This window comes from Erithacus rubecula, assembly GCF_903797595.1.
Source record: "Erithacus rubecula genome assembly, chromosome: 4".
Lineage (NCBI taxonomy): Eukaryota > Metazoa > Chordata > Aves > Passeriformes > Muscicapidae > Erithacus > Erithacus rubecula.
The window spans coordinates 29,304,773-29,319,528 of record NC_136686.1 but is presented as its reverse complement, the minus strand read 5'-3'; the positions used below and the strand labels follow the sequence as shown (position 1 = coordinate 29,319,528).

General features: G+C 34.4%; 1 protein-coding gene across 2 annotated transcripts in view; it reads right to left on the bottom strand.

Annotated features, from left to right (window-relative positions):
* SCYL2 (SCY1 like pseudokinase 2) overlaps positions 1 to 14,756 on the bottom strand; it is a 29,963-nt gene that overhangs the window by 2,032 nt on the left and 13,175 nt on the right. The window contains exons 6-17 of one of the 2 annotated variants that reach the window (XM_079304865.1): positions 13,918 to 14,139; positions 12,965 to 13,081; positions 11,509 to 11,634; positions 9,912 to 10,088; positions 6,447 to 6,569; positions 5,070 to 5,183; positions 4,485 to 4,617; positions 2,795 to 2,913; positions 2,094 to 2,194; positions 1,502 to 1,568; positions 1,292 to 1,378; positions 71 to 190 (exon numbers count right to left, since the gene is read on the bottom strand). In XM_079304865.1, coding sequence (XP_079160991.1) covers positions 71 to 190; positions 1,292 to 1,378; positions 1,502 to 1,568; positions 2,094 to 2,194; positions 2,795 to 2,913; positions 4,485 to 4,617; positions 5,070 to 5,183; positions 6,447 to 6,569; positions 9,912 to 10,088; positions 11,509 to 11,634; positions 12,965 to 13,081; positions 13,918 to 14,139 — 1,506 coding nt within the window. The remainder of the gene's footprint in view (positions 1 to 70; positions 191 to 1,291; positions 1,379 to 1,501; positions 1,569 to 2,093; positions 2,195 to 2,794; positions 2,914 to 4,484; positions 4,618 to 5,069; positions 5,184 to 6,446; positions 6,570 to 9,911; positions 10,089 to 11,508; positions 11,635 to 12,964; positions 13,082 to 13,917; positions 14,140 to 14,756) is intronic. The other variant, XM_079304866.1, reaches the window with a different exon arrangement.

Genomic DNA, 14,756 nt, shown 5'->3' with positions numbered 1-14,756 from the left:
AAATGCATAAAGCCCTTGAAAAAGCATCAGAGCTCCAAAGGAAACAGTGCAGCTGTTTGGTATCTCTCACCTGCTTCACTGGAGGTGTGACTGTAGCAGCTTGGGGCTTAAGAGGTTGCTGGCTTTTCAGTTTCTGTGCCTGTTCTTGTTCTTTAGCTAACTTTTGCTTCTCTTCCAGTGTAAGGGAGGCCTTTAAAAGGGAAAGTACTGATAGTAAGTTACACAAAATGGTTATTCTGATGTTCAAATTTTTATTTCATACTAGCACTTTTGTTTCAATAATATGTAGTAAACAATACAATTATTTATACAAAAGAGAAAGCCAATAAACAAAATCAATTACAATATTTACCATATTGCTAGAAAGTACTTAAAGCAAATAAATATAATATTAAGGCCAGTGTAATGAGAAATCTGGGCAGATCTCAAATAAGAGAGATAAATCAACAAAACCACTTTAGCTTTGTTTCCTTAATATTGGGCATAAGAAAAAGTGTTCTTCACAGTTTTTGATTTTATATGGTTACTAAATTGATCTAGAAATACAATTGACCATGGAGATGAAATGGGAATTTCATTTAAAAATTGCTCAAGAGTCTTTTGAGGATTTTAAATCCACTTCTGTTAATAGAGAAGGATGGAATAATTAAATCATTCCCCCTTGGTCTAAAGTTAGTGTGAGGATTCAGATAACTAGAAAAAGAAATTACAAAATATATAGATTCTGGGGAACCATTTCCATAATTATTAGTATGAAAAGAATTTTACAATATTAAAGCTTATGTTTACTGTATTACTGCTTATATTTTATGTTATGCTGTGTCTTTGCTTCTTGTATTGAACCACATATCGACTGTTTTCACTTAAGTTTGAAAGGTACAGCAAAATTTTATTTTAAACATTTTATCTTCATTTCTCTGTCATTTTATCATAAGGATCCTTATTTTGCTTTTTCTACCCAAATCCAGTGGTGAAGTTTTAGTTTCATTTAAATCTATTATTAAGGAGAAAGAAAATTATCACAAATGTATAATCCTAGTTGCTGCTTACTTTGTACAAAGTTATTTTCAAGGAAAGGCTTACAGAGAAATTGAAGGATATGATTTGGACATTTTTCATGGACCTTCTCATGACTATGTGGCTATGTATGGTGGTGTGCTATAAATAAAAGCAGTTTGTTTTTCTACTAAAGCTTTAAATATGGTACATATTTACACATACTCTTTTTCTGCAACACTATTAGCCTTGTATTAGACAGATGGACAAAGAGGAATTAAAAAATAAAGCACACCTTTCTCTGTATTGATGACATCTCATTCTCTTTACTATCAGATCCACTAGTTAGAAGGTCAGCTCCATTATTAAATACCTTGTCAATCTGTTTAAGTTCAAAGAAAAAAACCTTCATTATTTGAAATACTGTAATTTAAGGCTATGTAAATATCAACCAAGTGATTTTAAATTTCAGTGTTCTGTGTGTAAGTTACATATAGCTGCTTACCTGATTGCCTGTACCACTAGATCTTGTCTCTTCAGACCCACTCATTTGGCTGGCTATGTCCAAGGATCTACACAGTGCAGAGTGTATTACAAGACAATTTTGCAATCACATCCACAACACCAATCTAACAATGCAGATCATTCTTCTGCATTTAAATAATACCAAACAATTACATTATGAGAGCAACCACTTTCATATAATGCCTTCAGGAGACTGGCAAATGATCCTTTGAGAAATAGTAAACATCTAATTTCCCATGGTCTTCAGTTCTTCCTTTAAGCAGCATGACCCAGATTTCAGATATCCCAAATTATTTGTCTCAAATTTCACCTCATTATCAAGCTCCATAAAATAGCTCCAAATACTTTAAAATATCACAGCCTTCTAAAAGGCTGCAGTGTTTATATTTCTATGATATGGTTTATTTCTCAGCAACTTAGCACACAGAAGCAGATCTGACAACTGTGCTCATTTGAGGTAATTCCCAACTACTGAACTTAGAATTACCTAATATTTTCATTGCTATGGCTAGACTTCTCTAACATTTGCCAAAAAAAATGACTACTTCTCCAACACAAACATTAACACTTACTTCTGTTGCTCTTGCATGACATGAAGTTGCTCAAGTTTTGTTTTATGCTCTGCTTCCAATCTATTGAGCATATCTCTTATAACACAAATAAAAGAATTGAACTGGAAAAGAAATACATAAGAAATTTGGATTTTGCAGTGATGGAATTCAGATAGGTATAACTTAGCAGATAATACCTCATAAACCTACAATACATAATGTCAGATAAAGTGCAGACTTTTAAATAATTTATACTCCACCTTCATTAGCATGCATTAAATAGCAAATAACAATCAGAGTGCATACTGAAACAGGGAAAAAGGACATAAAAAAATTGAAATGGGGCAATGCAGACAAAACTTCCACATATGAGTTATTACCAGATTCATTTTCAAACAAACTCATCTATTATTCCCTTTCCAATATTTCATAGCAATATAGCATTTTATTTGAATACTTGTTATGTTAGGAGCTAACTGCTTTTGCAGGGTGTTTGGAAGGTGACAGTATTCATTTTTAAAGTTTACACCAAATCAGTTAAATACACTGAAAAATAACAAGCTTCAAACACAGAAATACAGTAAAATTGGGAAGGGTTTTGGTATTGCTTATTTTTTCAATAGACAGAAACATGCAGTAACGTATGAATTTTTTATGACAACAGCTTAATTTATTCTCTGATAATTGTCAAGGAAAAGCTTGCAAAACAGTCATCTTCCTACCTGATTGAGGTTAAGATTGTTTTCAATACTAAGAGGAATCAGATGGGGCAGTACTTTTCCTGCAAGCTGTTCTTTGGTAATTCCCAACTTCTTGTGAGTAAATGTACATTTGTAAATACCTAACACAGAACATCAAAATAGCAGAAATTTTTAAGTTTAGTAAACAATATAAACAAACTGCAAGTAGCACACTCATACATGTACTGATCATCTGAACAACCACTGTGTTTGTGTGCAAGCAAGGAAAACATGACCAAGAGAATATTAAAGGCTAAGTAATGATCCACAACAAATAGCAAGAGGCTTTGCTACAGTTCAGGACAAGAGGATGTCCTCAGATTATCACCCTGCTCTCTGATGTTTTTTTTACAAACACTGTTAAGTAGAATGTTTGGGCTGTTACACATAGTATCAGAACTCATGCATAACCTATGTCTGTTTTAAAATCACTGAAAAAAGAATCCTGACAGACATGAGAGATCCAATTTTAAGCCCAAATGTTCTGTAGTGTTTCTAACAGGAAGAGTCCTCTGCTTAAATAGCCCAGCTCTGGTGGCAAACACTGAACATATGAGCATAAAAGACACAGCAGCTTTCCTCACTTTCCATGGTAGTAGAACAGAACTGTCACCAAGACAAAGAAGATGAAAGATGGTATTATGATTCTGGAAGAAAGGAGACCCTGAGTATATAAAACTGATTTCAGCCCATCATTTCCAAACAGGGATTCACTTTCTCACTGTATCTGAGTAGAATTAACACAACTAAAGCAAAAAATAATGTCCCTTATTCTTAGATAGCAAATACAAGACAAAGCTGCAAGGATTAAGGGAAACAGACAGCTTTAAATCAGTATAGATAAGATGCCTCCTTGCTGCTTTTGAACAAGTAAAAGTAATGCTGCTATCACATATTAGTACAGTGTTTAATGAGGGTTACTGGCAATGCAGCTCAGCTGTTACAATTATTACATCACTTTGGTGTCAGGAGGAGAAATAGTCACTGTCTTCTAGACTTGGCCAAGTAGTCACATCTCTTTCTTGGCAGTGGCTCTGGTCATCTGGACTCCTTAAGCCCATTCAATCTACTAAAATCACATATCCTGAGATAGGCAAGCACTAAGTGGCAGGAAGAAAGCTCAAGAGGAAGTGAGGTCTCCCCTTCCAGAAGTACCAAGCCATTAGGTTTAGTAGTCATTTTGTGAGAGCTCACCCAGACTGTGTTCCATTTCTGTGCACAGGCACAACTGTGTGCCTAAATATTCAACAAAATGAGTCTAACAAAGAAGAGCAGATTTGTACACTATTATTTATAGCATCTGCTATGCAAGAGTGGTAGAAGAAGGCTACAGTAACATCTCAAAAGCTCCAGCATCTGAAAGATGATGGTTCATATATTCTTCTGAATAAAATAGCCTCTCTGTCTCTGCCAAGCACCCAGTCCATGTAAGTGCCATAGCCCAAGAACTGCAGTGAGTACTCAGAAATGCACTGGGCCCCAAAACTAAAAATATATGTACTAGTGCTCAAATGTCATACATAAGGCAACTGAACAGGGACATATTCAAGAACCAAAAGTTTTTAATAGTCATTTTAGGGCCACACTATGTAAACATGTTCAATGATAATACAGAAAGCTCTTGGATTTATAGTATCAAAGCACAAACAAGAAATTTGGAAGCATTAGTTACCTAAAATTCCCATGAGCACCGCAGGTTCCTTTGATGGAATTTGTTGGAGAAAAGGTAAAATATCATCAAGCACAAACCATTTATCCAAGTACTCCAAAATCTTGCCCAAGCACACTAGTGAGTTTACCCGGACCTGTGAAGTATGGCAAGAATTAAACAAACTCCTTATTAACAGAGAAAAAAAAGCAAAACAACTTTACAAAACTAATAAGAAAATCTTTGTACTGAAAAATTTAAGACAAGTTAAAAAATGCTTTTGTACCATGAAAGAAAAGCACTTGTTTTTATTCCCACAAAAACTTGGCTTTTCTGCATGACAAACCCTATGTGTATTACTGTGGAACCTGCTTCAGTAACTTTTACAGTATTATTAACATGGTAAGTTGTTAAGTTGTTAACAACTTTAAAAATTATTAGAGCAAAGAAATGGTGTTTTTATACTTTTAAGAAGTTTTAAAATAAAATTTCAGTACGAAATCAGAACACATTGATGGGCTTTTCTTTAAAGAAATGACATGGTAAACACAAAGTAATTAAAGTTTACAATATTTTCTGAATGCTAGAGAACATTACTATGATACTCACAGCAAGAGAAGAAGTTTGCAAACATGCATTTTTAATTCTTGGAATTAATGAATTTTTCATTGATGGATAATCTATTAAATTGGCAAAGGTGGGAATTATGTTTAGGCAAAGCTCCTAAAAAAAAAAAAAATCCACACAAGTTCAAAAAGAAACATGCATATTTATCATAAAATTAGTACTAATATAACTCAATATCAGTTAGTTTGAAATATCTTCTTAAGCTTTCCTCTTAAGGAAATATTTAAGGAAATATGTTCCATTAAGTTGCCCTTATTCCATCAGACTCACTGAAAAATAGCTAGAAAATAAAGCCTTATGGTATGTATACAGAACCTTCAAAAATGGATTTTAGAGAAAAGAACATTCATAAATTCATTATATTTAAGCAGCAAGAATATCTTGCATTGTCACAAGACACCTTTATCTAAAAACCAGCTTTTATTACATCAAACAATCAATCTCCTACATAAATCAAGAAAATTTCAATGAGTACTATCAATAACACTGCAGTACAATGATTGAATGATAAAATATCATGTCAAGGTTAACCATACTTTAGCAACAGAGAAAAACAAACATGATTTTAGCCCAATCTCAAAAATTAGAGACAGTAATACTAAGCATATGTTGCAAGTAAACACCTCAGTAACCAAAGTAGTGATGCAGAAAGAAATTCATGACAGGTAATCAGAAACAAAAAACTTTGTCCCTAATATTAAAAAGACTTTGCAAAGACAGAAGTTACATTTGATTATCCAAAACTGCCTTTGGGAAATATTTTATCTCTCTCCCACTTGGGAATGTTTTTGGGTAACTGGAAGTTAATTGCAGTTGAGTGATTAAAAAAAAATCTCCAGAAGAACCTTAGAAAGGTAGAGAAAGCCTGAGAAGAAGAAAAAAAAAAAAAGAATACATAAAAGTGTCACTAGAATGTATATTAATAGGATTTTACAGCACATCAGGTCTCCTGAGGTAACAGGAGTGCTGTCAGCACAACTGCTCTCACCAGTAGGAGCTCAGAATAAGCACCTCTCAGTGACTGGTAGGAGCATGCATGCCTGTATGGATTCTGCTGCACAGACAGTGCAAGATAAATGCATATCCTACTTTCTACTATGGTGACTAGTAAGAATTTAAGAGCATTAGAATACTAGTGAAGTGATTACCCTCCTGGAAAACAAGAGAACTAAATTTTATTTTACCAGAAACAAATGTTCTTTAATAAAGCATTCATATTTTCAACGTTCAGGCATATTGTACAGTTTTGGGTTTTTGTTTTTTTTTAATGTAAACAAACACATGAGTATACAAAAAGTTTCAGCATGTCAGCTGAAAGAGAAAAAGGAAAGTTTTAAATAAAGGCTGCAACTACTATACCTGGATCTGAATTGAAGGTGCTTCCAAGGCTCTGTAAACCATCGGTAGCACACTGTTCTTTATTTCATCTGGTGGAGTTTTGGTTAGAAGCAAGTCCATTTTTTGCAGGAAGATTAACAATATCTATTCAAAGAAAGACAATTCAGAAGCCAAAAGTTTTAACTGCAAAGGATATATTTACAATTTAAAGTGTGTTGTATCACATCAAAAAAACTTCAGAAGTTTTCTTATAACTCAGTAAATGTAGTCACTTACCATGTTGCTTGCCTGAAGGCATGGAAGACAAAAAACACTTTGACATGTTATTGCATTTAAAAACAGCAAATACAAATCAAACAAAATATGCATGTTCTAGACTGACTTCTGAAATAACAAATCATAATGATGCAGTAAGGAGCTCCTGAATCTAGTTACAAGAACTTGTAAATAGTTCTAGTTTCTCTTTATGGTCTTTTGTTAAAATATACCCACAGAAAATCTTTATAACACACATCACTGTTGCAAAAGCTGAACTTCCAAAAAGCTACAACTCAAATTCAGTCCTCAAAGCATTGACCACAATACTGCACATACAAGCTGTATTCCATGTGTCTAAAATCAAAATAGGGACATAATAAAAATAATATTATGGCTACTAGATGGTGAAAATAATGCCTTTATTCTATTTCGTATGAAAATTGTGTATAATAAAATAAACAAACAATCTCAAACAAAACATTCACATCACATTAACTTAAAAAGTAATACCAGAATAGCACATAAGCATAGTGGGATCCATCTTGCTTAAGATTAGCCATCCAAAAGTTAAACACTATTGTAAATCACTCAGCCAGTTCAGTCTCAAATACAGAGCATTATGTAACTCAAGATTCTTATCACAGGTGCTAGAGGGGACAGTGACTCTCCATTGATGCCAGAAGACTTTTCAGAAAATGCATTAAACTAGATTGATAAATTGTGTTTAAAAATATCACATTTATAACAAAAAGCAGAGTATTTTATAGGAAGACTTAAATTTTTGTCACAAAACACATGGCAATCAGTGCCTCTATGTCAAATAAACAGAAGCACTGAAGTGCAGAAACAGAAATGTACCAAGATCCCGTTACAAATTTCCCCCTTGTATTTATTTCCCCTTTTCTTTATAGAAAAGGAAAGTAAATTTTTATAGTGCAACTAATATGTGTCTTCTTACTGGTTATTTGTAATTTCCCAAACTGCCCACACACAAAAAAATCCTTCATTCCATGAACATTGATTCTGATGCAATATGCCCATATTTCGGGCAATCAGGCTAAAATGGACAAGATCAATTTTAGACATATTTTATACTTTTCTTCAATATACAACCTTTGTCCTAAACTTGAGTTTTTAACACCTGTGCTTGCTCTTAACACCTGTTGTTCTCTAACAACCCTAATCATGCAATATTTTGGAATTATGTTTCTAGGATCCTATTTGATACTTTTTATCTATTCAGGTAAAAATTAAGAAGTCACAGATTCACACACTATTTAATAAGCACTTAACAGCAGTTGCACTCTAAGTAACAATGCTTCATTCATTAATGCAGAGCCCATTACTTGTCAGGGAACACTTCTGTGTAGTGAATTAGAAAATGAATTTACAGCACATCCTATGCTCACTCTCTATGGAGTCCTGAATATAAGATAAAAATTAAGGGTTTGTCTGGGAAGCTATGTCAGAGTATGCTAGGATGTCAATGTAGAGCACATGTTACTCCACACTAACCCAAAGAATAAGTTTATCTAAATATTCCATGAATTCCCTCACAAAAAAGACATTGCGAACACTTATCTAACAATTCCTTCATATTGACTTAGAGCAATTTTCCTGTGATACATTCATTCCCTAATTCAAATATCCTACTAAAGTCAAGCAACAGGCCTCTCATACAAATGTGTAACATCTTGAAAGAGTGTTTGGAAGAAACACTGGCAAGTTCCCTGAATGCCCCTCTCCAGGAGTTACAAGCACATAGAAATTAGACATTTTTGTCTTGTACAAAGACAGTCAGACCTGGAATTCTCTCCTCTGGCACTCTGTACCTTTGTATTTTTCCAGAATTCCTGATATATTAACTTCGAAAACATGACTTATATTATTTAAACTTTTCCATACTAAAAAGATCACAAAAATAATATTTGAATAAGCCATGTAATACTTCTCATTAAAAATAGCAGTGTAAAAATGTAATAACGTCTAGATAGTCACAGAAAAACTTTGCAAAGTTCCATCTTTATGAGCTGAGTCCGAGTTTGTATTTTTTTGCTTCCTTCATCTCTCAGGATATAAATCAGTTTTTGTGTCCATTATGCTCCAGATGTATCCTTGCTACAAACTTTTTGCAGCAAGGATCATGTCACAAATCTAAATGTTAAAGGCAGCAGAACACAGAGTTACCTTTTAAGATGACACAGCACAAATGAGATGTTCACTGGCTTTTGGATGATTAAACATTGACTTTTTTCAAGGCAAAAAAGCTAAAATAAAGCTTCAGTGTACCAAGTACAAACAGCACCAAGCAGTTTCCATTTCCTGAGTATTCTCAGTTAGACAGCTGCCCCCTCCCCACCTCCACAGTATAATAATAATTCTCTAGTCCAGTTTTCTGAAACCCAGAAATAAAAGGTCTGCTATGTTTACCTTGCCCTTTAAGTGCTCTGCAGAAATATAATGGCACTCAGGAGCAAGACAGAGGGAATGCACACCTGTCACTGTGGAAGCACAGTGCCCCACTTTGTGACAGATTTCTCAGGAATCATCATGATGATGACAAAAAGAGGCAAATTTTTGCTCCTTTACAGTAACGATTATGTCTCAATACTCTTATACATTTAAACAGTAGGGAAAGCAGAATATTTTACTTATACATTACACTTGTCAAAAAGAAATTAAATTAATTACACACATTTTTCACAGTTCTCAAATAAATACTGCTCTTAATTTGAATAAATAGCACTTCTTAGAGAGTGTCAAAGCTACAATTTTTCCACCCCATGATCCCCATGTCAGCAAACTGGATACAAGAAAAAAAAATAATCAACCCAAAAAATCCCAGGTTAATCTACTGGTAGAATATATGCAAACACTGTACTGTACAACTCTGCTCAGGTTGCCCATGTAAATGTTAAAATTACAAATTTTACAAATTTGTATCCTACAATCAATCAAGACCAAGTGGTAAATTAAACCTTTTTTGCAAATCTCATCTATAAATGCAATATACCCTCAGAACCCATCTAAACAAGCAGAGGCATAAGCTTTGAGAATTTCCTGGAAAAATCTGTTTTGAATGAAACAAGACTGACTGCCTGGCCAACTACAGAGCAGATTGGGCAATGTGAGTGAAGCTGGAAAAGGGAAATAGAACAATTAGTCATTTTTTCAGGGAAAACAAAAAAAAAAAAAAGAAAAACTGCAATATGAGTAATATTAACATACCTGGATTGGTTCTTGCTGCTTAAAAACAGGGCCAAGATCAGGTAGAATGAGCTTGATATATTCTTCTTTGGTGCACTCCTCAGCAATTAATAGAACATTAGGCAGGACAAAAGGTACCATATCAGGATTCACAAATTCAGAAGTCAAGCAAGGCAAAATTCGCTGAATTATAACACGCTAAAAGAAGAAACAAACAAACAAATATGAATCATGTACTGCACTGCAGTAAGTTACCATTGTGCCAGTTCAGCAGCTTTTGTATCAGCCTGATATTTACAATAAAGTAGACAGATAATTTTCAGTTTTGATCTCTTATCTGCACAGTACACTGTAGTTAATTGACATTGTGCTATTCTGCTTAATTTTCTGTTTGCACTCAAAACATAAATGAAGACTTTAACAATGGTGAAGATCAACAAAAAGCAATTAACTGTACTGAGAATAGGACTTTGAGCCACACACAAGTTATGAAAACCATTCTCTATATGCTTTCTTTAAAAAGACCCTAACAAGACCCCCCAAAAATACCCAATAAACCCTTCAAATTGCTATTTTTTTGGGGGGTATTCCATCATTCACTGAAAAAACACATAATTCTATTATACCTCCCAGGGTCATTCCCCAAATAGGATTCTGCTGATAAAACATTATTTAAACTGTGGATGTCTACTGTAGCATTAGACATCCTTAAATGCTTTTGAAGTCAATAAACAGAAATATATGGTTCAAGGGCACAGCCACTTCCCTCATAAAATATACTTTCAAGACAGAAAAAAAAAACTAAAAAGAATGCCCTAAAGATGATTTGGTCAATCAGTGGCTGTCTAAAGTTAGATGGAATGCATGCCACTTATTTCCAAATTAAAAGCAGCAACCATTTCTGATCAAAGGAAAAAAATGCTGAATTAAAAAGAATAGAGTATTAAATATGGAGTCTAAATGTTGCACTGTGTAGTACAAAACAGAATTAAAAATAAAGAAATTTAATGCACTAGTTGAGAAGCTCAGTTATTCTATTATGTATTAAACTAATCCTACTTTTCTATTACATATGCATTATAGCTTATATAAATTAAGGTATACCACAAAAGGAAAGGGAGCCAGTCTAGACAGTGCTTAACACTACACAGGAGAAGTATGTGGTGACAGGCCTTTGAGATTTCTGAGCACTGCCAGCACAAGAAAGCACTCAGTCTACTGAGGGAAGGAGGCTTTGCATCATTAAACCCAAAAGCAATCTTGTAAGAATCAAAGGTGGCAAAATGGCTTCAAAGAGCTATGATGGCATCTGGAAACACAAGGAAAGCCTCGTAGGTGAAGACAACTCCCTTTCAAAATGGGATGAACTACAACAGGACATGCAAATGATGGTTCCTTATTTGGCTTATCTGCCATTTTGCATGTGAATTATTCCTGATTACTGAGAAATACTTCCAGAACAACTATGTTCTACTCTCCCTTTATTTCCTTCCACTCTGTTCTATGGCAGTTTATTAGGGTACAATGCTATAGAAAGTTCAGCATTCCAAGAGTCAAAATGCTAACAGACGTTCATATCTCTTCAAATTTGCTATTTCAAGACATCATTCAGACATACCTTAGGTAGTTTTGGCAGAACTTTTGGTAGTCCTTTAAAAAACTGTGACTTCTGCAGGTTATCCCTTTGAAATAATGAATCAAAATATTGAAGTGTCATTGCTCCTACATCATCGAAGAATGGTATCTAAAAATAAGATTAAAAGGTTTGTGATCTGCAGGGGGACAACACTGATACTGCTACAATAATTCCAAAATATAATCATCTATTTCAATGCATGACAGTAGGCCTTTACAATGACATGTTTGCAACTAACTATTAGAAAATTAAATTTTTACATATCAAGTAGTATAATATTCATATACAGGTTGATTATCAAGACAAAATTTTCCTAGCATTTTTCAAAAACTCATGCATGTTATGTGTATCTAAGTTAAAACATTACTTCATATACTTTGAAGGTGGCTTACAAAAAAATGCAATGAAAAATAAAAACTTCAAATATTCTTCTAGGAATATATATGCTGTATTATATTACAACAAAAAGATTACCTACTAGGTTATTCACATCTTGCTCCCATTCCGGGAATCTCCAGAAGACCTGGAAGCTCTGATATCTCTACCCTATGATTCACTGTGCAGTGTGCAAATATGGTAAAAGAATCTCAACCTCTTTATAAAACCATACTGCTTAACACAACCACTTACAGATTTGTTTGTTGTAGTCCTTCAGACAATTGAGTTGACACCTGAGAAATATCTGCCAATTCCCTTGCTCACATCTTTCTGCACATAGCTGGACAAAACCAACAACTGCTTCCACTCCCTTCTTCACCCACTATTTCTTTCAACAGTTAAAACACTGATTTCTACCTCTGCATACCATCTTTTTACACCACAGCAAAAGAATAAAATCATTTAGCAAAACAAATCTATAAGCAGCAATCTGAAAGACTATCTAGATTGGAGAAAATGGGACATAAGACAAGGGAAGAATGATGCTTTAAGTTCTACCTTCAGATAGGAAAATGGAGCAACACTTTTGCCAAATTAAAATTTGCATTATATCCTACTTGCAATTAAATTTTGCTTTGTTTTCCAAACATACTTTATTCTTCTGCATACTTAAGAATACATCAAAAATCATAAGCCAAAGTTAATCCTTATGTTTATTGCCCTTTATAATTTACTCACTTTCAAATCCTTTCAATATAATTTTAAAGACTGGATTGTATAAAAATCACAACACAGAAAAGCTTCCAGCTATATGGAAGGAATAAAACAGTTTTGCACTGAATAATTTAATACTTTTTCCAAATTCTGTCTCAGCACCCACTTTTTCCATATAAATAAATGTCAGCATAGGGATAACTTTTGGCATCAACCAACATTACATCTAATAGATTAAAAAATATTTAACATTCAGATAAAATGATTAAAACTCTTTACAATAGCTCTACCAATCAAACACTAATTTCTCCCTTTCCCATGGCTACTGTATTTTCCATGGACTGACCTTAGTAATTTGATCTGCATCTGGTCTGACTGCTGGAGCTACGTTGAGGAGTAGCTTTACATGCTCACGCACCTCCTCGGGTATGTTCTGAAGAGTACTGGAGCTTAAACGGCTCAGCTGTGGAAGCAATTCAAGCATGGACACCATGAAGTCAGAAAACCCTGCATGTGTATTCCCAATATACAATAGTCCTATACTTTGCTCTCTTGATGGTTTCTATATCCACAATTTGATATTGCTCCCTTCCTGCTCACAGTCTTCTCTGTTTCCCAAGAGCCTACCTGTTTTAGGTCCCACCCCTGTTTTTTTAACTTCCCATCATAGTTCAGGTTATCAGAGAACACAAACATGATATTTAAAGCAGGCAAATGTCATTATCTGAGATGTTGTCTGCACACATTTAAACACAGTACATACTGTGTGGCAATGGGCACCCAAAGAAGTTACAACAAAGGAAACCTGCATATGAAGAGACATGATGTCAGCTGATGCAATTAACTGTGACACAGTCTTCTGTTAATATTCACAGTCCACAAAGAATGTGAAATAGTGATAGCTAAGTGGATATCAACTGCCATGTCAAGTGATCAAATCACTCTAAACCCAGCCCTCTTCAATGGTCCTACACAGGTCATTCACTGCCAGGTGTTTCATACTGACAGGTAAGCATTATTTCACAAGACCAACACTTAACAGTTTACAGAGAAATCAGGTGAAAAATGCAATTTTTAGTTTATAAAGTTGGTACATGTAACCTTCTCTAAACGTATTTTGATTTCTCATATTTTGCTACAATTTTTTTCTTGTTATAACACAGTATGCAGGGTAAGGTAGCATTGTCAGATGGTTTATGTTGGAGCAGAGATTGTGTTCTCAATATTTAAATCTATTTTACAGTAATAGCTTTTCAAATATGAAAATCAACAAACAATAGTCATAAAAAGAACAAATACCTGGTCCAGCTGTCTACTAAAGCTTTTATAAATATCTTGCTTGTTGACTTCAAAAATTGGTTTCCCTTTATTAAACACTGCATACATAACAGCTCCCAGAGAGTACATGTCACTGGCTGTCTCACAGCTCACAGAGAGAATATATTCTGGTGCCAGATACTCAGGATTTGGAAGACACAAGGATGGCAAGTTTGGATCCCATTCCTTACAAGGGAACTTTGGCTACAAGAGAAGTATGAGAAGTAAAACAAAGTACATTTATCAAGGATTTTTAAAGACCATTTTCAAAAAGAAACTCAAGTAGCAAAAAATAATTAAGCCATCCAAATTCAATTATGAATCAAACAGAAACACAGTAAGGCAAAACTGTTAAGAATCTCTGTCTATAGCTTAGAGTGATTAGCTGATGCAGTTTTTTCTGAATATTAGAGCTGGAAAGTGTAATGTAAAATCAAAGCACTGCTGCAATGGGGAAACATGAGCTATGATGGAATTCATTTTAAGAGGCAGCACTAGGCACTGAGTAGGTGCACACACTAAGTTAGGTAGGCTTGCATGTCATCCAGCATGAAGGGGAGGAGTGTCACAGGCTCCAAGCTCTGTCTGAAACCATCACTAGTCTACTGTGACCCCCCTGAGCCCACTCAGGCTCTTTTTCTGAGACAATCAAATGCAGCACTTCAATCCAGACCAGTGCCATATGTTGTAATGTTTGGCAAACCAAATACTGAGGTGAATATTAAATAAGTGGTTCTGTACTGGAATGCAAGACCATTAAACTGGCTTCAGGCAAAGACATGAATTTGAAACTGAATGATGATAAATATAAGGATTATTAC